The sequence below is a fragment of the Cyanistes caeruleus genome, chromosome 15, assembly GCF_971803275.1.
Source record: "Cyanistes caeruleus chromosome 15, bCyaCae1.hap1.1, whole genome shotgun sequence".
Lineage (NCBI taxonomy): Eukaryota > Metazoa > Chordata > Aves > Passeriformes > Paridae > Cyanistes > Cyanistes caeruleus.
This window is the reverse complement of record NC_141715.1, coordinates 16,223,801-16,246,956: the sequence shown is the minus strand read 5'-3', so window position 1 is coordinate 16,246,956 and position 23,156 is coordinate 16,223,801. Positions and strand designations below refer to the sequence as shown.

General features: G+C 61.6%; 4 protein-coding genes across 8 annotated transcripts in view; 3 read left to right on the top strand and 1 right to left on the bottom strand.

Moving 5' to 3' along the window:
- The first annotated feature begins 1,036 nt into the window (after positions 1 to 1,036).
- FCHSD1 (FCH and double SH3 domains 1) lies at positions 1,037 to 6,687 on the top strand. Of its 2 annotated transcripts, XM_086852178.1 has the most exons (19): positions 1,037 to 1,180; positions 1,397 to 1,494; positions 1,848 to 1,893; positions 2,717 to 2,790; positions 3,015 to 3,159; positions 3,235 to 3,371; positions 3,447 to 3,510; positions 3,598 to 3,726; positions 3,854 to 3,976; positions 4,057 to 4,152; positions 4,228 to 4,335; positions 4,440 to 4,544; positions 4,741 to 4,974; positions 5,061 to 5,144; positions 5,252 to 5,408; positions 5,491 to 5,696; positions 5,815 to 5,911; positions 5,984 to 6,051; positions 6,214 to 6,687. In XM_086852178.1, the coding sequence occupies exons 1-19, from the start codon at positions 1,160 to 1,162 to the stop codon at positions 6,277 to 6,279; spliced, it is 2,058 nt and encodes a 685-aa protein (XP_086708304.1). In that variant the 5' UTR covers positions 1,037 to 1,159; the 3' UTR covers positions 6,280 to 6,687. The 2 variants fall into 2 exon arrangements, with proteins under 2 accessions (XP_086708304.1, XP_086708303.1); XM_086852177.1 differs by having other exon boundaries at positions 1,038 to 1,180; positions 4,057 to 4,335.
- On the bottom strand, positions 6,668 to 20,181 carry RELL2 (RELT like 2). 4 transcript variants are annotated; one of them, XM_086852179.1, is made up of 8 exons: positions 20,058 to 20,181; positions 14,343 to 14,556; positions 12,561 to 12,620; positions 12,415 to 12,481; positions 11,946 to 12,134; positions 9,108 to 9,771; positions 7,573 to 7,606; positions 6,668 to 7,342 (listed from the first exon to the last, which is right to left on the bottom strand). In XM_086852179.1, the coding sequence occupies exons 2-7, from the start codon at positions 14,548 to 14,550 to the stop codon at positions 7,574 to 7,576; spliced, it is 1,221 nt and encodes a 406-aa protein (XP_086708305.1). In that variant the 5' UTR covers positions 14,551 to 14,556; positions 20,058 to 20,181; the 3' UTR covers positions 6,668 to 7,342; position 7,573. The 4 variants fall into 4 exon arrangements, with proteins under 4 accessions (XP_086708305.1, XP_086708306.1, XP_086708308.1 ...); XM_086852180.1 differs by lacking the exon at positions 20,058 to 20,181 and adding an exon at positions 15,237 to 15,389; XM_086852182.1 differs by having other exon boundaries at positions 7,212 to 7,342; positions 20,065 to 20,131.
- On the top strand, positions 19,791 to 22,353 carry LOC111935705 (histone deacetylase 3). Its single transcript, XM_086852185.1, has 3 exons — positions 19,791 to 19,924; positions 20,199 to 20,281; positions 22,207 to 22,353. The coding sequence occupies exons 1-3, from the start codon at positions 19,870 to 19,872 to the stop codon at positions 22,351 to 22,353; spliced, it is 285 nt and encodes a 94-aa protein (XP_086708311.1). The 5' UTR covers positions 19,791 to 19,869.
- Positions 22,207 to 23,156, top strand: part of LOC147650435 (histone deacetylase 3) — a 6,798-nt gene continuing 5,848 nt past the window's right edge. The window contains exon 1 of the mRNA XM_086852184.1: positions 22,207 to 22,396. The gene's annotated coding sequence lies outside the window, so the exon portion shown is untranslated. The remainder of the gene's footprint in view (positions 22,397 to 23,156) is intronic.

Sequence of the window (23,156 nt, the reverse complement as noted above, 5' to 3'; positions counted from 1 at the left end):
CCATAAGCTGTGCAGGAACCACAGCATAAAACCTGGACAGAAAGTGAGAGATGAAGGGAATGGGAGAGGACTGGGAGGGGGACAGAGGGGCAGGGGGACAGAGGGACAGGGACTGCTTGGGGGTCCCTCATGATTCCAGGTGGCCCCCACTGAATGCCTCTGCTCAGCTCTGTGCCCATGTCCATGTGGCAAGCCAGGGGCTCTGTGTCCTCCATGTGATGTGGGACCCCACACACTGTGCTGGGGACTGTCCCCTCATTGTCCCACACATCCCCGCATCCCAGGACCAGTGCCCCAACACCCCATGTGTCACCACATCCTGGGACCAGTGTCCTGTGCGTCCTCATGCAGGAGAACTCAGTTCTCAGTGATCCCAGTGCGGTGAGCCCCAGCACTCCCCATGTCTCCCTGCCCAAGGACAGTGCTCCCTATCACCCCATGTCCCTGTGATCCTGTGTCCCCACATCCCCATCTCATATCCCTGTGTCCTCGTGTTACTCATGTATGTCCCTGTTCTCCTGTTTCCTTGAGTCCAGATGTCCCTGTGTCCCCGTGTCCCTGTGTCCCCGTGTCCCCATGTCCCTGTGTCCCTGTGTCCCTGTGTCCCTGTGTCCCTGTGTCCCCGTGTCGTGTCCCCATGTCCCCATGTCCCCATGTCCCCGTGTCCCGTGTCCCTGTGTCCGTGTGTCCCCCTGTCCCCGTGTCCCTGTGTCCCTGTGTCCCCGTGTCCCTGTGTCCGTGTGTCCCCCTGTCCCTGTGTCCCTGTGTCCCCTGTCCCCCTGCCCCATCGCCTAGCCCACACGTGCAGCACCGACCACCAGGCGGCGCTGCAGCCCCCGCTGGGCGCGATGGGCGGGGCTTTCCTGTTGCGCAATGAAATGGGCGGGGCTCAGGGTGGGGGGCGTGGTCTGAGGCGTGTCCGTCTGTTGGCTGGTGGGCGGGGCCTAATCGGGGCGGGCTCATTTAGGGGCGTGTTTTACCTAGGGGGCGTGCCCTTTTGGGGGCACGGTTTGTGGGGGCGTGGTCTGAGTGGGCGTGGTCTGTGGGCGGGGCGAGGCCGGCCCGGCAGTTCCGGGCTCAGCACACGCGGGTCGGGGCGGCGGCGGTCGGGGACCGGCACCGGGATCGGGATCGGCACCGGCAGCGGGGCAGCGCCGCCATGCAGCCGCCGCCGCGCAAGGTGAGCGCCGGGCCAGGCCGGGCCATGGGGCGGGTCACCGGGGCCGGGTCCTCCCTCGCTGTCGTGTCCTGCAGCCGTGACCGGAGCCTCACGGGGCTGGGGAAGCGAGGCCGCGTTTGGGCGGCACTCAGGAGTGGGGTTGGGTGGGCACCGGGCAGGGCGGGCAGCGCATCCCGCAGCCCATCCCCGGCGGGGCTGAGCGGGACCATCCCGCAGGTGAAGCTCACCCAGGAGCTGCGGGTCCATCTCCTGGAGCAGCTGTCGGGCCTGCAGAGCAAACAGCAGCGGGACGCCGAGCTGCTGGAGGACATCAGGTACGGCCCACACGGGTGACAGCCGGGTCGAGCTGGGACCGGGCAGCTCATGCCGTGTGTGTGTCCCCAGAGTGAGATGAAATAGCTGGTCCCGTGTGTGTGTGTGTCTGTGTCTGTGTGTGTGTGTGTCTGTGTGTGCCCCCAAGCTCAGACCAGGCACGGCTGGGCCAGGGGCAGCTCACCTTGAGCCTGTCACCTCGAGGTCATGGGCTGCATCACCCTCTGGGGTGGCCTGATGGGGACAGGATGGTGGCAGGAGGAGATGGGAAGGGGTGGTGGCAGAGGGATGGCGGCAGGAGGTGATGGGAGGGATGGCCCATCCCTGCCCCTCTCTGTGTCCCCTCTCCCCCCAGGTCCTACAGCAAGCAGAGAGCCACCATTGACAGGGAGTATGGGCAGGTAAGGAGATGCCACGGGATTCAGGATCAATGTCCTGGGGAGGCCCAGGCCTCATCCTGCCTGCCTGGGCACGGCCCCACGCAGGCAATGGGCAGTCTCAGAAATTATCCGAGCCTGGCTGCTCCGTGCTGGCCCTGGAGGGTGATGGCAGATGGCTCATCCTGCCTGGAGGACCCTGACCACGTTCAGCACCCGCTGGGGGCTCTGCTGAGCACAGCATGGCACAAACCTTGGGTGTTTTGGGAGCCTGGAGGGAAAACCTTGTTGGGGGAGGAAACCGCTGGGCTCTGCTGTCTGCTGGGTCATCGCAGGGCGCTGCTCTGTAATGTCTGAGTTTGGTTTTGATGTGAGATGTCAGCATCCCTTGGGGACATCCTGCGGCAGAATTGTGTCCCCCCTTCCTGCAGCTGGTCACCATGTCACACCCCCCAGGCTGGGGCCGACTGTCCCCCCAGGGCTGGGGCCTTGCTGTGCTTGGCTTTGCTGGGGTTCCTCTGTCTCTGTATCCAGTGTCCCTCGCTGATGTCCCCTTGCAGGTGCTCTGTCCCAAAAGCCTCAGCGAGCTTTCGTTGTGGTGGCTGCCCCCCAGAAAGTCTCCCCATGTCTCCACATCTCCCCATGTGTCACATATCCATTTTCTCACGGGGAGCACGATGGGATTCCTGCTGACACTGAGCCACAGGAACATGTGTGTCTGTGCTCTGGGACATCCCCAGGTCCATGGGGTGGGCAGCTGGGGTGGGGGAGCCCAGTTTTGGGGGTGGAGGGTGCTGGGGTGCTCGGCAGGGTCGGGGAGTGGCGGTGATGCCGGGTCTGCCTGCAGGCGCTGCAGAGGCTGGCGAGCCAGTTCATGAAGAGAGACTGGCAGCGGGGCCGTGGCGAGGCCGGTGACTCCAGGTGGGCTGGGGACAGTGACAGGACTGGGGACAATCACCTGGGACTGGCTGTGCCCCATCCATGACCCTCCCAACTTGGAGACATTTAATTCCAACCAGCATTTGGGTGTCACCAGGATGCATCTGTGGGGTGGGATGTCCCCAATTCCAGGGTCCTGCTGGGCATCCCCGAAAGCTGCCAAGGGGCAGGGAGCACCCGGCCCTGCGTTAACCCTGTGCCCGCAGGAGCGTGGCCGCTGTCTGGAAAGGCGTCATCGAGGGGACAGCGCACGCCGGGCAGGTCCGTGTCACCGCCTCCGAGAGCTACCGCGCCCTGGCCGCCGAGGCCGCCCGCAGCGCCCGCCTCTCCAAGGAGAGGACGCTCAAGAAGGTACCGGGGCGAGGACATGTCCCCCGTGCCCGGGCGGTGGGGACAGCTGTCCCCCCAAGCTGACGCTCCCCACAGGGCATCGAGCGGCTGCAGAAGGCGCAGGCGGAGCTGCTGGAGACGGTGAAGGAGCTGGACAAGGCGAAGAAGCAGTTCAGCCACCTCCAGCGCAGCAGCGAGGTGGCCAAGGACAAGGCGGCTGATGTGGAGGCGCGGTGAGCGGGGGGCACGGGGCCGGGGGGCTGCTGTGGCTGTGGGATGGTCTCATGCCCCACTCTCGTCCTCCCCAGCCTCCGGAAGAGCGACCGGCGGATATTTCACACCAAGGCCAGTCTGCAAAAGCTCAGTGCCAAGGTCGGTGGTGCAGGGGGTGGCAGGGTGGGTGGATGCAGGGGGACACAGGGCACCGTCACCGAGCTTCACTGTCCACATCCCCACAAGTTCTCAGCACGACTGGCCGAGCACTCGAGGCAGCTGGCAGGGGTGCAGAACGAGTACAGCTTTGCCCTGGTGTCTGCCTCTGCCCACCTGGAGCATTACCAGCGTGTGGAGCTGCCCGCTGCTATGCAGGTAGGACCCCCGTGCCCCATCCCCAGGATCCAGCAGGGAGGGCACAAGGCCAGGGCTGGCTGCCCTGGGGGGGATCAAGGATGCTCCATGTGGCAGTTCTGGGGGGTTCCCACCTGCTTTCCCCCAGGCACTGGACGGGGACCTCTACGAGCGGCTCCGGGAGCACTTGTCGGCCGCCAGCCGGACAGAGGTGGAGACCTGCCGGGCCACCCGGGACTGGTTCCAGGGCGTTGTGGAGGCGTCTGCACGGGTAACAGCACTGTCCCACGAGCTGGCTGGGACAGGAGGGCACAGCTGAGCCCTCTGCCCCATGCCTCTCCCCTGCTGCAGGTGTGCCGGGAGCAGGACCTCCTCCTCTTCCTGCACGACCACCCCGCCTTCTCCCTGGCGCCTGAGCAGCGCTTCCAGCTCTCCGGGGTGGAGGAGGTAAGTGGAGGGGGTCATTACAGCAAGGTGGGGTCTGCACAGCCACCCCTTTGTCACCCCCGTGTCCTTGCCCAGGTGTGCCTGCTGCCACCAGCAGACGACGGGGCCAGCCTGGAGAAGGAGGCACGGCGCTGGGCCACGCGGGTGGCCCGGGACCACAAGAACAGGGCGCACAGCGAGGAGGTGGGTGTTGTCCTGCCCCACGGAGCACCCGGGGGCTCAGGGACGGGCTTTTTCCAGCCCCTCACCGGTTGCCAGCACTCCCTGAGCTGTGGGTGTCCGGCCAGGTGCTGCAGCGGCTGGAGGCCAGGCGGCAGCAGGGGCCGGAGGCAGAAGCGGCGGCCGTGGAGCGGCAGATGGAAGAAGCAAGGGAAAATATCCGGAAGGCAGAGGTGAGTCCCGCAGTCGGGGAGCTTGGGGTGGCTTCGAGGTCTGTCACCCCCAGAGTGGGGGATGTAGGGACAGGGAGGGGTGCTGGCTGGGATGATGCACTTGGGGTGTGGCACTGGGGATGCCACCACGCTGGGGACAGGGTTGGGACACCTGCAGAGGTATCCTGGGGACTGTGACAGTGTGTGGTGTCCCCAGGTGAGCCGAGTGAAGGCCGAGGCACGGCTGGCACTGCTGCGGGCGGCAGGGCTGAACGTGGACGCCTGGCTGGCCGGGGCCACCATGGTGGGGACAGGTGAGGAGACCCCCACGGGGCTGGACCCGGCCGAGTTCGATGACTACGAGGACAGTGATGAGCCGGATGAGGACGATGAGCCTGGGCCTGCTGCTCGCACCTACCCCTACACCTGCCGGGTGATCTTTGGCTACCAGGTATGGCCCTGCCTGCCTGGCCCTCACCCTGCCTGCCCAGGGATGGCACCTCAGACTCTCTGCCACTTTGTCCCCATCTCCTGCAGGGCTGCCAGGCGGACGAGCTGTCCATCAGCCAGGGCGAGGAGCTGGAGATCATCGAGGATGGGGATGCAGAGGAGTGGGTGAAGGTGGGAGCAGGCTGAGCCTCCCTCCATACAGGGGGACACCTTCTGGAGGTCCCCAGGCCAACCCCGCTCCGGAGCCTGGGATGTTCATGTGGTTTTTGCCTCCTCAGGCTCGGAACAAGGCAGGGCAGGTCGGCTACGTCCCTGAAAAGTACCTGCTGTCCCTGGGGTGCGATTCGGGGGCTGGGCTCGGCCCCCCAGGACCCTCTGCCTTGCAGCGCCAGCTCTCCAGCATCATGGCTGCAGAACTGGTGCTGGAGCCTGGAGGTGGGTGCTGGGCATCACCCCCACCCCAGGGAGGGGGACGGGATCCAGAGGGTGCTGAGCCCCCTCCCCACCCTCCCCACAGCCTGGCTGGTGCGAGCCCTGTATGACTACGAGGGGCAGAGCCCCGAGGAGCTGAGTTTCCCTGAGGGGGCCATCATCCGGGTGCTGCCCCGTGCCGCCGGTGAGGTGGACGATGGCTTCTGGACCGGCGACTTCGACGGCCGCGTCGGCGTCTTCCCCTCCTTGGTGGTGGAGGAGCTCACCGGGGCCCGGGAGGCAGCCGGGCAGGTTGGTGGCAGGAGTGGGGTTGTGTCACCCCTGCACGGTCAACCCCTCATCTTCCATGACTGCCAAGGTGGAGATCCCCTTCCCACCATCGCCATCCCTCTTGGCTGTGTCTTCCCAGGAGCTGCCGTCGCCGTCCCCTCCGCCCTTCTCCCCTCCTGGCCTGGCACCCGGGGCCAGCCTGGTCCCCAGCCCTGCTCCTGAGACAGCACTGGGAGGTGAGTGCTGGGAAAACTGGGAAGGGGCTGGGGGAGCTCCAAAAGCCAGGCTGAGCTGCTGGGCCCTCCCAGGTTGCCGGCAGGATGGCACGGGCAGCGGGCAGAGTTCTCCAGACCTGGCAGCCACGCGTCTGCGGCCGGTAAGTCCCTTCACAGGGATGCTGTGACCCCAAAGCCTGCCCCAGCCCTTCTGTCACGGAGCCACCCGTGTGTTTTGGGGAGTCTGAAGGGGGATGAGTGGCCCCGGCATGTTGGCACCACTTCTCTCCCGCTCCCTTTCCCTCTCCTCTCCCTCTCTGCAGCTCCGTGCGCCGCCCCCGCCGCCCGGCAGAGCCCCCGAGCCCGACCCCGAGCTTCACCTCAGCTGACCCTGTGGGTCCCCCCAGCCCCCCAAGCCCCAAAAAGCTTTGCCCAAGCAAGCCACCACAGGCTGCTGTCCCAGCAGTGGGACTGGTGCTGCCCCATGCCCCGAGCTGGTCTCTCCAGGGGCTGCATCCTGCCCAGTGCTGCTTGCACAGTGGTCCTGCATCCCGGTACAGCACCCAGAACCCCTCTCTTGGGGTGCCCAGTGCCACAGCCAGGCCCCATCTCACCCCCCTCTTGCCTCTGCCCTTCCTGCCTGGCGTCCCCCGTGCACTCCCAGCACAGCCCTGGTTCCTGGGGGTGGAGGGGCTCATCTCTGGACCACGCAGCACCTCCCCACAGGCAGGAGTGGGCGTGGGGGGGCTGTTCCCAATAAATCCCGCTGGCCCTGGCGAGGGGTTCAGCAGCTTTAATGGTTGTAGCTCGTCTATGTACAGGGCGTTACACACCGAAGCTGGCGCGGGCCCCGGGGCTGCCCGCTGGCCTGGCCGGGGGCCATCGTGCCCCCAGGGCCGGGCTCCGGCCCCTCCTGTGCCGGGATGGGGCTGGAAGCTCCTCTCTCCGCCAGCATCTCCCAGGGACCTGCCGGTGCAGGGTTTGTGCCTGTGCCCGCTCTGCGTGCCCGGGGGCGGGGGGCTGTGCTCTGTGGTCAACGTGCCGGGTGCCTGGGGTGGGTGGGTGCTCCCCACCGCCCCGGGGGGGGCTCAAGCCGCTGCCTCCATCCCTGCCCCTCGCCGCGGCCCCCTCTGATCCTTCCCCCGGAGCTGGGGGGCCGCGGGGGCAGCGGGCTCGGGGTGCTGTCCTGCCCCTGCCAGGCCCGAGGGTCCCTCGGGGGGGGTCTCCGGGGAGGGTGCGGAGGGACTCGGGTACCTATTGCCAATGGGATGAAGGCTGGCGCCGAGCGCGGTTGTCGGTGACGCCGGCGCGTCGCTCCGGCCATGCCAAGCGCGTAGATGCCCACCCGGGGCCGGCTGCCCCGCGGCTGCCCCACGGCAGAGCCCCCAGCCCCGAAGGGTCCAGGGGCTGCACACGCCTCTCGTCCACGCTCCAGCCGGGAGCGGAGAGGAGCTGAGGGGAGAGAGGCACGACAGGGCTTGTCCCCACAGCCGTGGAACCTCCCCACCACCCGCAAACGGGATTTCCCGGAGTCACCGCCTGTGGCTGGCACTTCCCAACCCCCTGGAGAAATGGAGATATTCTCTCCATGTCCAGCACCAAGCTGAGACCCACCAGGGGCAGGGACGGTGCCCTCCCACCCCCCTCCAGCCACTGTCCCAGGGCAGGGGACAAGCACTCACGTCACACGCGGTCCTGCTCCTCGGCGCTGGGCTCCTGTGGGATGGAGGAGGGATGTCAGCACTCCCGGGGCAGCGGGGTGCTGGCCCAGGGGTCCCCCCCCGCCACAGCAGTGACCCGAGGGCCAGTGGGCAGAACCCCAGTGAGTCTGCAGGAGTGGTGACAGCCCAGGCACCATCTCTGCCCTTCCCCATCACCTGCAGGACGTGGTGAGCAGCAGCCAACAGCCCTCGTGCTGGCTCTGACTGTGACTGAGGGGATGGGGAGGGTTCAAGTGGCACCAGGGCTTGGTGACAAATATCCCAGGGAGGTGCCATCACCATTCTCCCGGGGACCCCGTGTCCTGGAGCACACCAGCACCACGTGTGGCATCCAGGCACTGCCGAGGGGACGGACATCACCGTGTGCCTGGATGCTTCCCCAGGGATCAAAGGGATCACCCAAGGTTCAGTGGGACCTGTCACCACCTCCCCAGGTCTCTGGGGAAGGGCTGCAGCCCTTTTCTCTATCCTGCCATGGGCTGCCCTTCTCCATGAAACAGCTCAAACCTGCCAGCCTGGTCGCCAGAAAGCTGAGAGGGAAACAGTGGGATCCTGCTTTGTCCTTATCCAGCATCCAGCCAGGCACTTTTCCCAGGCCTGCCCCATCCCACCCCCTGCCAAGGGCTGCTGGCATGTGCATGGGCCATGCCCAGCCCATGCAGCTCCTGCAGAACCAGCCCCAGGGGATCTCCATGGCTTTGAAGCATGCCAGGAATTTTACCCAGGCATTTGGCTTCCTTTTTCTTCCAAGGGCTTTGCCAACATGTGCCCTGGTGCTGGTTTTGTGAGGCAAGTTAAAGCCGGCTCCTGGAGCTGCTGACATTACACAGGGGGTGTTTCCCAGCCCCCTTCCACAAAAATCACCTTTTTCTGGCTGCAGAGCCATGAATGAGTGTGTGAGCCTGTGAGTGAAATGCTGGCTGTCTGAACCACCACACCAGCCTCGTTTGCTCACTGGTAACAGCACAGAGGCAATTCCAGGGAAAAAAATCCCCTGGAGCTTTCTAACCCCTCCAGCAAGGTGGCTGGGTGGGATATTGGGGTACACCAGGTTGCTGGGAGCTCCAGGCAGGGTGGGCTTTCCTCCTCTCTGAGCACAGCTCCTCAGGAGCAGGGAAAAACAGCCAAGAAATGAGCACTTGGCTTCACCATTTCCTGGCCTCCAAGGTAAGAAAGGCTCCTGGAGAAATCTGTCCCTGCCTGTTCCTTACTGGCCACACTGGACCCCATTGAGGCCACGATTTTGGGGACACCACGTGCAGCACTGGAGCTCTCCCAGGTCAAAATCCCAATGGATGTCCCCAAAGAGCTCAAGCACAAAGGAAAAGGAGTCCCTTGCCAAGGGGAACCAGCAGCAGGTCTGCAGCACCTCCCACTGCCCCTGAAGCAGGGTGGGACCCGTCACAGTCACTCCACTGCCTCAGACATCGGAAAATGGGGGGGAAAAAGCAATCCCCCTCCAGTCCAGGGGACCACATGGAAGAGGAGGAACATACCTGCTGCTTCCCGTCCTCCCCTCCTGACTGTCTCCTGCTGCTGTCGTCTCTCCCCAACTCCTCGGCCTGTTCCTGCAGGCTCAGGCTCCCGTGAATATCCGACACTTCATCTGCCGACGCCAGTCCGATCTCCTCCAGGCAGATGCCGGCTCCTTCCCTTGCCAGCTCTCCTGGGATGTTGGGACTCGACACTCCCAGTGCCGGCATGCTCATGAGCCTCCGCTGGCGGCTCGAGCTCCCGGGAGCAGAGCCAGCATCCTTCAGGGACCCCGCTGTGCCAGGCCCCACCAGGCTGGACCTGGCTCTGCTGGAGCCCAGGGGGCCAGAGCCCAGCGGGCCGGAGCCCAGCGGGCTGGAGCCCAGCGGGCCGGAGCCCACGTCCACCCGCCGGCTGTCACGGGTGCCGGAGCTGGCTGGTGTGTTCGCGGCTGGGCTGGCGGACAGGCTTTGCTCCGCGCTTCTGCCCGCGCTCTGGGTGCCCGTCTGGATGGCTCCGTTCTGCAGGCCACCCGTGGGGACAGTCCCGTTGAGAGCCCGTTCCCACTGCAGCCGCTCGCTGCTGCGCTCCAGCTCCTCCGTGCTCGGCTGCCGGCTGCCGGCGGGCAGCGCGCCGTCCTGATGCTCATGGACCGGCGGTCTCTTCCCAATGTGTGTGACACGGAACCTGCAATGAGGGCAGGACACAGCAGTCTTTTCCATGCTGTCCTCACGGCTGGATTCCCAGCTTGCCTGTACCTCCAGCTCTGGATCACTCTTTGCCGTGATCTCCAACCTTTCCGACTCGTTCACACCCACGCAAGCCGTGCCCCCCAAAGTAATTTTTCCCTTCATTTTGAGCAAAACAAACAGAAAGCAAAGGATGATCTTGCCCTCCCAGCAGCAAGATGGATCACAGCTCCTGGAAATGCTCCGAGACAACCTGGATGAGATCGTGCCCTGAGTGAGGGCAGGGACGGGGTTTTGGCAGTGGTTTGGATACAGGGATCAAAGGCTGAAGGAGTTGTTTGGCAAAAATCTGCCAGAGCACATTTTGCACCCTCTCCTGGAGTGGCAGGGGGTACCTGAGTGGCTCACCAAGGTTCCATGAGCAGGTGAGAGCTCAGAGCTCCTGGGTGGGCAGGAGAAAAGCTGCAGAAATGGCTCTGCCACCCTCAAAGGAAGGGTTCATAACCAGACGTGATGCAACATTGCACGTGGGGAGAAGAGAGGAGTTAGGGATCACAGAGTCATGGAATGGCTTGGGTTGGAAGGACGTCCTAAAGGATCATCCAGTCCCACTCCCTGTCACAGGCAGGGACAATTTCCCCTGTGGAGGAGTTTGGTGTGGCATGGGATATTTACAGGGTGGAGGAGAAAAAGAGCAGGAATTGAGGGAAGGTGCCTTTGGGAAAGGGGACCATCTTGTCCAGAACTCCAAGGTGAGTGAGACTGGGAAGAGCACGGACAAAGGACATGGAGGAGTGGATGGAGCTGGGCACCAGCCAGGGAATGAATTAGCGGTGAGTACGGAACTGTGCAGATCTGGGCACCACCTCCAAGGACAGCTACGGGACGGAGGGAGCCAGGAGCTGGCAGTGTCCACAAGATGAGATCCGAGCTGTAATTCAGCCTGGAGAGGTCCAGCAGGTCTCAATGCTTCTCCAGCTCTTCAGAAACCCCCAGCTCACCTCCCTGCTGAGGGTCCTGCCCGTGGTGGTGGAATAATCCACATGATAGGACACAGGGAATGGCTTCCCACTGCCAGAGGGCAGGGAAAGATGGGATATTGGGCAGGAATTGTTCCCTGGCAGGGTGGGGAGACCCTGGCACAGGGTGCCCAGAGCAGCTGGGGCTGCCCCTGGATCCCTGGCAGTGCCCAAGGCCAGGCTGGATGGGGTTTGGAGCAGCCTGGGATGGTGGGAGGTGTCCCTGCCATGGCAGGGGTTGGAATGGGATGAACTTCAAGGTCCTTTCCAAGCCAAACCATTCCACAATTCCATGCCCACTCTGGCTCAGCATTCCCATGAAAGGACTGTCCCTCTAGACCACGACCTGAAGTTTGGTCAAGGCTCAGGCCCTGAATGAAGACCTTGTGCACAATTTGAGCATGACAGAGCTTTGTGTCTCACCACGGTGGCCATCCAGGGACCAGCACCTGCCCCAGTCACCACAGCCGGAGGGAGCCAAGCCCAGAGAGGGTTTCCTAACCCTCTCTGCTGGGGAATGGGGCAGCCTGGGCGAGCCTACAGACGGATCCACAGGTTAGTGACTACACAGAGACCACAGGAAGCTCAGGAAGTCCCTTGAGGTGAAACCAGGTGGGGACTGGAAAGCATTTGTGGGAAGTATCAGGAACACTCCCGTGTTCTTACATTGCTGCTGTGTCGTCTAATTACAGACATCGCTGGAGGCAGCGACCTGGAGCAGCACAGACACTCTTTCCTTCTGAGTAGGTGGTGGCTCGCACCTGGGACATGGTGTCCCCTCTGCCCCCCTTAACGAGGTCCCTGAAGCCCCCAGTTGGGCAGCAAGGGCCCTGCCTGCACCGGGCTGGGACAGCGGGCTCCGAAAGGACACGGGGCTGGGGCTGTGCCCAGCACTGACTCAGCAGGAAAACCCAGCTTGAGTCACCTTCCCGGAGAAGGAGGGAAGCCACCAGTGCATCACAGCACGTACCACAGGCATTTCCAGGTGCAGGAACCACCTGGGTCCTCAGGAGCTCCAGCTGCAGAGCTGCTGCTGGGGCATCTCAATGCGGAACTCTGGGCAAGTGGGAAAGGGGGAAGGAGCAGGAGGACTGAGGAGAGCTCACGGTGCTCATTCCAGCAGGGAAATGTCTGGCAGAGCTCATTTGGGTACCTGCCCACTGAGAAGACGGTGGTCTCTCCAGGATGCATCCTGCTTTTGCCCTCCTTGGACCGGCCCTGGCGCTGCAGCGGGTGCCTCTTCCTCCTGCTGCAGTGGATGCAGGGGGCCTGTGTGGAGCCCAGGTGCACCGTGTGGTGATGTGGTGGGCCCCCATCCTGGCTGCTACTGTGGGGACACAGGCTGCAACAGAAGGACATGACAGGTCGTGTCACCTCGGGGAGACACCCCAGCCCTGGTGCAGCCCCACTGCAGCAAGCCCTGGGAGCAGCAGCTCTGGGGGGGGACCTCTGCTGGGGACAGGAATGAGGAAGAGCTGTTTCACTTGACAGTGGGGTGAAGCACTCCTCAAAACCCTCAGGAGAGCAGGACTCTCCATTGGGAAGATTCTTTGAAGCAGCTGGAAAGGGGCTGCTTGTCCCTCCCTCCCTCCCAGCCACAAGTTGCTGTGAGCTACCCTCACCTGGGCACTGGCACTGGCACGTCCCCTTCGTTTTCCCCCAACATCTCCTTGAGGGCCTCCACATTTGCTGAAGAGAGAGGGAAAAATGGGAATACGTCAGCCAAAGTGGTCAGCAGAGCTCTGGGCCGGCCCATGGAAGTGCTCACCTTCATTTTGGATGATGCATCTCACAATCTTCTCCACGGTGTCATCGTTCTTGTCCTCATCTGCAAAGAGACAACGTGGCACTGAGGGCTGGCATTCAGCGACTCCGCTCACTCATCCCTTCCCTGGAGCAGCTGCATCAGCAGAGACGTTGGAGAAGCCTCGTGTCCCCTGTCACACTGGGAAGCCACTGGGGAATACCAGATCCCTCCTCCTGGAAAAGAAACAGCTGAGCCAGCAGCTGCGTGTGCAGGGAGAGGGCGTTGTGTCGCTCCTTCCCAAAAGGGGAGCACCCGGTGAAATGAGCGGGAAGCAGGTCCCAAAAAGTCAAAAGAGGAGGGTCCTTGTCCAGCCCTGGAGCTGCAGGATGCTGCACATGCTCGAGGCTCCAAGGGTAAACAGGACATGTCCACAGAAAATAAATCCAAATAAACCCACGGGGACCTGCTACACACAGAAATGGGGAACACACCTTGATACAGAGAGCCCCAGAGCTGCGCACCATTAAAAGCTTAAAAGGTTGTTCTGAGGAACCTTGGCTGGTGCCTGCTCTGCTGTGGAATTCATCCACAATGTTCACCTCAACCTGCTTCCAGCCACTGTTGGAAGCAGGAGGGATGGATAGATGGATGGATGGATGGATGGATGGATGGATGGATGGATGGATGGATGATGGATGGATGATGGATGGATGGATGATGGATGGATGGATGATGGATGAATGGATGGATGGATGGATGAGCAGTGTGACACGTTCCTTTGAGCAGGTTGGAGCTGTGGTCTGGCTGGCAGCTGCCTCAAAGGCCCAAGGGCTGCTTCCATCATCTTGGAAGCCCACGGAGATGTTTCCCCGGGCTGTGGTGGGGTGGTGTGGCCTGGCTGTGGGCAAAGCCCATCCTGGAAGGTTCAGACACTGTCTCCATGTCACAGCCAAGATGCTAAAGCCAGAGGAGCACATCCATGGACATCCTGGAAGCTGTGGCTGCAGCCGTGGCTGAGCCGCTGCAGCCGCGTTTCCCTCCCGAGCACAGGCAGCGGCAGCAGGAGGTGCTGATCCTCCCCAGCACTGCCGATGGCACACGGGAGCTGGGGGAGTTGTGTAGCACCATGTGGCTGTTCCCAGCCTGGGAAGCAGCCGGAGGAGCGTGTGTTCCCCACTTCAGCAGAGACTCAGGAAAGCGCCGGATGACAGAGCTCGCTTGGGCCAGGCACCCACGCTCGATGCGGCACTGACTTCCCAATCCAACCACCCCAGAGCGACTTGCGGTGGCCTGAAGCCATGGAAAAAATTCCCTACAGGTCCCTTCCCCTTCTAGCAACACCCCTGTTTCTCTGGTTGGTGTGAAGACAGCGGGGGCTAGAAGAAGGCATGACCAACAGCAAACACCAGCTGGCTTCCTGCCAGACATCCAGAGGGGCAGAGGGACAGCTTGTGCTCCAGCTGGGAGAGGTTTTCCTTGAGGGAACAGGGATTATGATTGAGATACTGAGAATTTAGCAAGTCTTGGATGTTCATCAGAATTACCTTTTGGTGAGGGCCAGGCACTGGTTCCCACCTCCCTGTCACCTGCAGCCGTTGGCAGCTCGTGGATCACAGGGATCCTGGCCCTCACACTCCCGATCCCCAGGGAACACCCTGCTGCTCTCAGCGCCCCAACCCAGCCACACGTGACAGGTAACCCTGCCAGCCCCACCCCACACCCCAGAAGGGTGTATGAGGAGCACTAGCCCGCTCCAGGCAAAAGGCCGAGCCCCCGCCGAGCCCCCATCGCCCCAGCACTCACCATCCTCGAGCTCCTCCACCCCTTCTTTGTCGTCTGGGTCAAGCTCATCCCGGAAAGTCCGGCACCGATAACCCTTCTTCTTCAGGACGTGGCAGATCAGGAACCCCACCAGCCCCATGATGAAGAAGACAAGGACAAGGAGGAAGACCACAGTAATGCCGTGCTGGGGATCTGGATCCCCATCGCTGGGGTCCTTGTGGTCTGACATGCGGATCTGCGAGGAGGGGGAAGGCAGGTCAGAGCCGCGGCGCTCGCCCCCGCCCTGTGCCCATCCTGCCCTTCCTGCTGCGGGGCAAGGGGCAGCTCCCGGCCGGGGGTGGCTGCGCAGGGCTCGGCTCGCCCCGCAAGCTCCGCCGCGGTGCGGGGCCGCACGGAGAAGGGAGAGGTGGCTCCTGGCGGTCTCCCAAGGACACTGCTGCCCCGCACGCCCCCGCCGAGAGGCATCCCAAGGGCAGCGCTGGCGGCAGCGTCCCCGCAGGCCCGCCGGCCCCGGGCTGCGCCGCTCCCCCGTCCCTCGCAGGCGGCTTCCCAAGGGCACCGCTGCCCCGGCCTGCCCGGGGCTCTGCGGCGGGCGGCATCCCCCGGCTCGCCCTTGCCGGGGGATGGCCGGGCATCCTCCCGCAGCCCTCGGTACTCACGGCCGCGGCCCTCCGCCGGCAGCGGCACGGGCAGGGAGCCGCGGCAGCCGGGCTGGCGGAGGGCCGAGCCGCCGGCTGCTCCCGCATCGTCCTCCCGCAGAACCGAGCCGGCTCCCTCCGCCCCGGCTCCTCTGTGCGCTCCCGGCTCTCTTCTTCCCTTCCAAGGGCTCAGCGCCCGCATTCCCACTCGCCGGCTCCGCTTCCCGGCACGGACAAGGTCCCCCCCGCCTGTCCCCCGGCCCCGCTGCGGCGGTACCTGGGCCTGCGGTCCTCCGCAGCGCTCTCCTCTTCACCTTCACCTTCACCTGCCTCCTAGCAACCCCGCATCCCCGCGGCTGGGGACCGCGGCGAGCATCCTCCGGCTCCCGGCTCCCTGCCTGCCTTCCCCGGGAAGGAGCCAGCTGCGTCTGCCTGCCGCTCTTTCCCTGCCACAACAGCACCCGCCTGTCCCGATCCCAGAAAAAAAAAAAAATCTCTCCGGAGCTGTTTCGGCGGAGGAAGGTGCGGAGAGGAGCTCGGGGAGATGCCGGAGGCTGCAGCAGGACACGCAGGAGCGCTGCTCAGGGAAGCTGCCGCCCGCCCCGGGGTGAATAACCTCACCCGCACGCGTGCCAGCCCCGAGCTCCCCCTGGCACCCTCCTTTCCTTGATTTTTAGGGCACTGAGCCCTGGCGATGGGAGCGAGAATGGTGGAAGTGGGGCTCAGTGAGATCAGGACTGATCACACACCAGCGTGTGTGGGGTGGGGAGAGGGGTGCAGACACCCACACTGGGATCCCAGCACCAGGAGATGGTGGAAAAACAGCCCCGGGAGACTCCTGTGTCTCCCTCCTTCCTAAAAAAAGGAGTGGCTAAACCACTTGAAATCTCAAGCTGTGGTGGTCCCAGATCCTCCTTCCCCATCTCCACCACATTATCCTCACCCTGGGAGGCTTCACTCGCCACTCCTTTGCTGCTGGAAATCAGACCTGCTCCTCTCCATCCTTCAGCCACCTGCCAGTTCTCCATCCAAACCCCGAGGAGCAAAACCCTTGAAATCTCTCCCAGCCCATCTCCACCGAGCCAAGCACCGATCCATGTGCACATTCCTCCCTGGGAATTATCCCACCACGGTCTGTGACACAACCTGGGACTCCTCCAGGCTCTCAGCCGTGCCTTGCTGAGAGCTCCTGCCCCTCTGCACAGGTGACCAAGTCGGCTCTCAGGAGCCTCCTCCATCAGTGTGACTTCAGGAGGTCACCATAGGTGACACCCATCTGTTCCCTGTCCTGACAGCGAGACAGGCCCTGGGATAGAATATCTGTGGCAAGAATGAGACTTTTCCTCCTGCCGTTGATAGCTGGGCCACGGGAGAGGCGAGGTCTCCAAACCCCTGGGCCAACAAGCTGCTACATCACGGTGCTGAGGAGGACCTCACAAAGTAAACCTCTAAGGCAGTTTGCTCCTTGCCCTTGTTTCTGTGCAGAGGGGGAACTGGCAGGTCTGGGTTTCTGCAGGGCCCTGAGGGGACGCAGTCATGGTGAGCATATTCCCATTTTCCTCGTGCCCACGCACGTTGTCCTGCACAATAAATCGCTCTTTCTCCTCCTGGGTGTTCCCGCCCACCCAGCGCATTGCTGCACCCTGCCCCCTTCCAGCATCCCACCCCCTTTCCCGACTCCAGCCATGCCAGGGTGGTCAGGACTCCCCACTTTGAAGGGAGATTCCCATTTTCCCACAGCCTCTGGTGTCGAGGCATTTCCACAAGCTGTGGACACAGGGTGGCACAGCAGCCTGGCCCTGCCTGAGGACAAATCCTGGCCTTCATGGGGTGAACCAGGATGAGGAGAGGGTTCTGTTGCTGCCAAACTTTTCCCTCCTGGCTCTGCAGCTGGATTATCCCAGTTGATCGTGTTTCTCTTCCTAATTCCCCCAATCAGGCATCGCCTGCTCCCAGTCTCCATCCTGCTCAGCCTCAGTGTCCCTCCAGGGGCTCAGTCCTTGTCCTGCTGCAGGACCCCGTTAGCATTTAATGGTCCCACACAGCACCTCACAGGTGACCCAGAAACAACACCCTGGCTCCTCTCTGCCCCAAAACAGCCAGCATTTGAGCTGTGAATCCACACCAAGGATTGCACACGGTGGGTGCTGCCAGAGCACATTTTGCACCCTCCCCTGGAGTGGCAGGGGGTACCTGAGTGGCTCACCAAGGTTCCACCATGAGCAGGAGAGAGCTCAGAGCTCCTGGGTGGGCAGGAGAAAAGCTGCAGAAATGGCTCTGCCACCCTCAAAGGAAGGGTTCATAACCAGACGTGATGCAACATTGCACGTGAGGAGAAGAGAGGAGTTAGGGATCACAGACTCATGGAATGGCTTGGGATGGAAGGAGGTCCTAAAGGATCATCCAGTCCCACTCCCTGTCACGGGCAGGGACAATCTCCCCTGTGGAGGAGTTTGGTGTGGCGTGGGATATTTACAGGGTGGAAGAAAAAGAACAGGAACTGAGGGAAGTTGCCTTTGGGAAAGGAGACCATAAATTCCACGTTACCTCTTGTCCGCTCTTTTCCCGCACCTCTTCTGCGGCCACTGGAGCAAATGTCACCCCACAAACACGTGAAGATGTCCTTTTGGGGGATCAGCCAGCCTGGCCCCGCGTGGCAGCTAAACGGGCTGGGCTGCCCAGATCCAGCCTCCTCTTGGGATCTTCACTTCAATGCTCAGCCCAAAAAATGCCGTCCTGTCTGCAAAGCTGCTCCATTCCATCATGTCAAACGCGTCCCTGAATCCTCAGCTCTTCAAACATGCCCAGCAGCTAATGGCCGTTAAACCACAGCCTGGTTTTGCTCTCTGAGCACAAAGAGCATCTAAAAATATCCCTCTCCGATGCTTCCCTTGCTCTGCTCCAACACCCGTGAAGATGCCCGGAGCAGCAACCAGCTTCCAGAAAGAGAGCTCAGCCAGCAAAGCGATCCCAGCTGGAAGCAGGGACGTGTTTCTCCTCTGCTCACCCCGTTCCCCCAGCCGGGCACTGGGATGTGCTGTCTGGGTGGCTCCATGTCCCCAGCCAGGCGTTATCTGCTGGCAGCAGCTGCTGGAGAAGGGACAGGACAATCGTCACCCACCCCAAGACGTCAGCGCTTCGTGGGTTCCCAGTAGAGCCGTGGTGTTGAGCACGTGTCAATCCCACTTATCTCCCACGGTGGGTGCTGGGCTCGGTGCCAGGTGACCTCTCTGAGTGTCCCCAGCCACAGCTGTGCCCTGCAGGGTGATGGAGAGAGGGTCCTGGGTCTCCTCTGGAAGTGCCCCTGTCCCTGGCAGGGGATTGGGATGAAATGTCCTGTCCCCTAAATCATCCTATAATCCTTGCTCCAGGCTGGAGCTGGGATCCTGAAAGGAAACCCACACAAGGAGCGGTGTGGAGGGGGCAGTGTCCCCTCAGAGACAGCCAAAAATAACATTTAATAACCCCACGATTTAATCACACCTTGACATTTGTCTCTTCCACCTGCAGCCAGAATTCCCTGCCATTCCCCCCATCCCATACAGGCGGGAAACTCCTCTTGCTGCTTCCAAAGGGTTTCCATCTCCTGGAAATCCCAGCCTGGCATCCACTGCCAGGGAACATCCCGGTGCCCATCTGCCCTGGTGCCCATCCTCAGGCAGCTCCTGGGGGTCCTGCCCCTCCCTGAGACCCCGCTGGGTTGAGCAGCCTGTCTCCAGCAGCTTCCTTCATCCCAAACTCCTGTCTGCGGGAGACTGGCAGCACCAAGCATTGATTCTGGCTTGGTTTTCCAAGCCTTTGGGCAAGGCTTCCTGCTCTGTTCATCCTTCCTTCTCTCCAGCCCACAGGGAGCGGGTTTTTGCTGCCATTCCCAGCCAGCTCTGCTCACAACACGGTCCTGTTTCCATCTCTTGTCAGCTCCAGGTTTTCCCCCATTCTGCTGCCTCCTCACACCCGGCAATTTTCCAGGCAGCTTTTGTCCTCCTCCTGCCTGGCCTTTCCAAAGGTCTGGAGGACCTGCACCCTCTCAGGGTGGGACATGGACAGGTGACAGCTGGTGGTGGCAGGTCCCCATCCCTCAGGGATCGGAGCTGGCTCTCCCAGAACAGAATGAATGCCATCAAGGTGTGGGTGTCCCACGGAAACCTCACTGCCCCATCCCCTGTGCCATGGGTGTGGGGGGCTGGGAGTGACTGGGAGACAAGTGGGAGTAACTGGGGGCCAACTGGGGGCCTGGAAAAGAGAATCCAGTGGCCAGCTTGACTCGCTGGGAGTAACTGGAGCACCTGGGAGTAGGTGAGGAGGAGAGAGGAGTGACTGGTGGCAGCTGAGGGAGCAGGTGTAGAATTATGTGAGAGAATCCAGCAGGCATCTGGAAGTAACTGGGAATGACTGGGAGGCAGCTGCAGGCCTACAGAAGAGAATCCAGTGGAAAACTGGGATCTGCTGGGTTTAACTGGGAGCAGCTGGGGGTAACCGGGAGCAGGTGAGGGGCAGTGAGGGGTAACTGGGGGAGCTGAGGATGACTGGGGAGAGGACACAGGGCTATGGGAGAGAGTCCAGCCGGCATCCGGGGGCAGGTACAGTGCAGGCAGGTGAGACTGCGGCACAACTCCACGTGAGTGCGGGTCACCGGGGGCAGCTGGGGTGATGGAGGGCCGCTGTGTGGGCACCAGGGAGCAGCTGGGAGAGGCTGGGCGCCGCCGTGAGCCGCTGGTGGCGACTGGGAGCAGACCGGAGGAACTGGGAGGGGACACCGGCACCGCGGGGACGCGGCCACGCCCCCTGCTTAGGCCACGCCCCCTACCGGAGTCATGGTCCATGAGACCACGCCCCTCGTGTGGCCACGCCCCCAGCCCCGGGCGGGTGTCGCGGTGTGATGACGTAAGCAGGAGCGCGGCCTGTCCGCCATGGCGAAGACCGTGGCCTATTTCTACGACCCGGACGTGGGGAACTTCCACTACGGTACGAGCGGGGCCAGGCGGGACCGCGGCAGCGCCGGGGCTGGGCGGACGAGCGGCCGCCATGGGGCTGGGACACGGCGGTGGTGAAGGCCGGGGTGTGGCCCGACCCGTGCTCCCCCTCATGCCGTCCCTACCTCTCACCCCGTTCCCTTCTTCCTCTCCGTTCCCGCTCCTCCTCCTCCTCTCCCCGGCGGCGCTCAGAGCCGCTGCGGAGCGCGGCGGCCGCGGCCGTTGTGCCCCCCCAGCCCCGTTAATGCCGCGCGGTTCCGTTCCAGGCGCGGGGCACCCCATGAAGCCGCACCGCCTGGCGCTCACGCACAGCCTGGTGCTGCACTACGGCCTCTACAAGAAAATGATCGTAAGCCACGCGTGTCCCCGAGCCGGGGCGGGCGGTTGGGGACCGGGGGAGGCCACAGAGAGCTCGGGGGGTGTGGCGGGTTCCAAAGCTGAGCCCCTCGGGGCTGGGCTGAGGGGCCGCGGTGCTGGGTGCCAGCGTTTGGGAATGGTTGTGGAGCTCAGTCCTGGGCTCTTGGTGCAGTTGTAGAGGATTCGGGGAACTACTGAGGTCAGGCAGCTGTAGAGATGCAATTTATGGAAAGAATTTTAGATGTTTAACATCTGAAAAATTTCCTTAATTAATAGAATCCCCGAATCAAAGCACATCCAGTGCAGTGGCTGTGTGGAAATGCAGCACTTGGGGGGACTGTGGGGAATCCTTGCAGAGTTCTGCTTCCAGATTTTTACTGTCACTGTGTGGATTTCCACAAGTTACATCCCTGGAGCTGGGCTTTTCCTGGCAGGAACAACCAAAACAACACGTTTTGACCTATCCCTTCTAAATGGCAAATCCCTGCCTGAAGGAGGCAGTGGGCAGAGCTCTGCATTTTTAATCTTGAAATTCCTTTCTTGGGGGGGTTATATTTTCCACAAGTTGCCACTGGAAAGCTGCAAACCTCAGGGACATCTTCATCCCTGAACAGTCAGGGACTGGCCAAGTTAGGAGCAAATGAAACCAGGGATTGGAGCAGTTGGGACTGTGAACACTCGTGCTGTTCTAGCATTGTGATTTCATTGTTTCTGCCTTCTTAAAATAGAAGGCTGTGATCCTGTTGGGCTGGGTTTGTCTCTTCCCACCTTTCCCAGCTCAGGAACGTGGGTGGGATTGCTGGGAGGGGTGGAAGCAGCCAGGTTTGTTCTTCCAGCAGCTGCCTGAAGATTTCAGTCGGGTCTTTCCCTCCTTTTCTGTTTGATTCCCACATCCCTTCCTTGTGAGCCTGCTGTCCACTGAGAGCCATTTCTTCTCTCTTTGCCATCGGTTTTGGTCTGGTTTGGTTTAATGAACCATCAGGATTCCTGGGGGATCCCTGGGAACAGCTCCTGCCTTCCCCCTCAGCAGCTGCTCCCGGGAGTTTCCTCATCCCCTGTTTGTCAGAGGCAACAGCCTCTGAGAAACACCAAATTCCACAAATCCACCTGGAAAACACCAGCAGAGGAGGAGATGGGCTTGTTTTGGTTTATTGTGGCTCTGAAACTGAACCAGGTTTCCTGCTCAGCCCAGAAAACAAGAACATGAGGAGGACAGGAACTCCTGAGGAGTTTCCCTTTGGAGACCAGCTGTTCACATTCCCCTTTTTCTGTAGAGTGGCTGCTTTAAGTTAGAGAAATTGGGAATCACAGAACAGATCTCTTATCAGTTGGATTTCCTCTCCCAGTGGTGTTAATTTTGAATTTCCCCTCTGCTGAGGTATGTGCCCTAAGTGCCAGACTGGCAAACCTGTGTTGCCACGAGATCCTGGATTGGAGTCCATCCACCTCCCTGACCATTCCCCCCCATTTTCCTTTCCAAAGGAAACAAAACTACTGCAACTCTTCCATCTCTCTGGGAGGCTTCCCCAAATAATTTGGAACCTGCCAGTAAATCTTATAAAGGCACCAGAACCACCCTAGATCAGGGCCTTGTGGGAAATGGGTGACTGAGGAAGGAATGATCCCCCCAATGAAGGAAAAGCTGTGGTTTATTTTGCTGCCCAAGCAGGGGAATGTTCCATGGGGTAGGAAGACATTTTATGGCAAGAGTTGCAGTCATGAGAGGCAGGAGATGGATTTATGAGAGGAGAGCAGGTTTCATGGAGCAGCTGTTGAATTTAAATGAACACAAATACCAGTGTTTGAATAATTTTTTATGTACCTCGTGCAAACCACTTGTCAGTTACCTCGAGATTTCTTCCAGCCCGAGGAAATGGAGTTTGGATGGGAAATAACTCCTGCTTTTGTCTCTGGAAGGTGTTCAAGCCCTACCAGGCGTCCCAGCACGACATGTGCCGCTTCCACTCCGAGGATTACATTGACTTCCTGCAGAGGGTGAGCCCCAACAACATGCAGGGCTTCACCAAGAGCCTCAACGCCTTCAACGTGGGCGACGACTGGTGAGTGCCCTCAGGAGCTGCTCCTGTCCCAGCAGCTCTTCTGGAATGTGCCATTCCTCCCTTCTCTGCAGATGGCACAGTGCTCCTTTCTTTGGGTCTAGATTTGGGGGTGTTGGGTTGCAGACTCTGCTTGTTCTGGGAGAGCTTCCAGTTCTTCTGGAATGTGGCAGCTGTCTTTGGTAAGAATTTGGGTGCTGCATTCAGCTCTGGAGGACAAAGAACATCATCCTGGTGGAGCAAATCCAGAGGAGGCACCAGGATGATCAGAGGGATGGAGCAGCTCTGCTGGGAGAGCTGGGATTGTTCAGCCTGGAGAAGTTTTGGGGTAACCTCATTGTGGCCTTCCAGTACCTGAAGGAGCTGACAGGAGAGCTGGAGAGGGACTTTGGGCAAGGGCTGGAGGGACAGGACACAGGGAATGGCAGGGTTGGATGGGATATTGGGCAGGAATTGTTCCCTGGCAGGGTGGGGAGGCCCTGGCACAGGGTGCCCAGAGCAGCTGGAGCTGCCCCTGGATCCCTGGCAGTGCCCAAGGCCAGGCTGGATGGGGTTTGGAGCAGCCTGGGATGGTGGGAGGTGTCCCTTCCACCTGAAGGTGTCAGGGAGTGGAACAGGATGAGCTTTAAGTTCCCTTCCAACCCAGATCACCCTGGGATTGGGAGCTATCACAGTCTGCCCCCTCTCCTGAGGCAGTGTCTCACATCCCAGCTGTGGGCAGGAGACTCTTACAGGGTTTGGGTGCAGTGAAACCTTTTCAAGGCTGTTTTGGAAGCTTTGGGAATCATTATCGAATTCCCTGTGTGTCCC

Excerpts from the sequence above, each read along its gene's own strand:
- FCHSD1 (XM_086852177.1), top strand. The coding sequence starts at position 1,160 with ATGCAGCCGCCGCCGCGCAAG. Across the intron at positions 5,697-5,814 it reads CCCGGGAGGCAGCCGGGCAG|GAGCTGCCGTCGCCGTCCCC; the intron begins GTTGGTGGCAGG and ends GTGTCTTCCCAG. Across the intron at positions 6,052-6,213 it reads CAGCCACGCGTCTGCGGCCG|CTCCGTGCGCCGCCCCCGCC; the intron begins GTAAGTCCCTTC and ends CCCTCTCTGCAG.
- RELL2 (XM_086852179.1), bottom strand. The coding sequence starts at position 14,550 with ATGTCAGACCACAAGGACCCCAGCGATGGGGATCCAGATCCCCAGCAC. Across the intron at positions 12,135-12,414 it reads GTGCCAGTGCCAGTGCCCAG|CCTGTGTCCCCACAGTAGCA; the intron begins GTGAGGGTAGCT and ends CTTCTGTTGCAG. Across the intron at positions 9,772-11,945 it reads ACCGTCTTCTCAGTGGGCAG|GTTCCGTGTCACACACATTG; the intron begins GTACCCAAATGA and ends CCCTCATTGCAG.
- LOC111935705 (XM_086852185.1), top strand. The coding sequence starts at position 19,870 with ATGGCGAAGACCGTGGCCTATTTCTACGACCCGGACGTGGGGAACTTC. Across the intron at positions 19,925-20,198 it reads CGTGGGGAACTTCCACTACG|GCGCGGGGCACCCCATGAAG; the intron begins GTACGAGCGGGG and ends GTTCCGTTCCAG. Across the intron at positions 20,282-22,206 it reads GCCTCTACAAGAAAATGATC|GTGTTCAAGCCCTACCAGGC; the intron begins GTAAGCCACGCG and ends TGTCTCTGGAAG.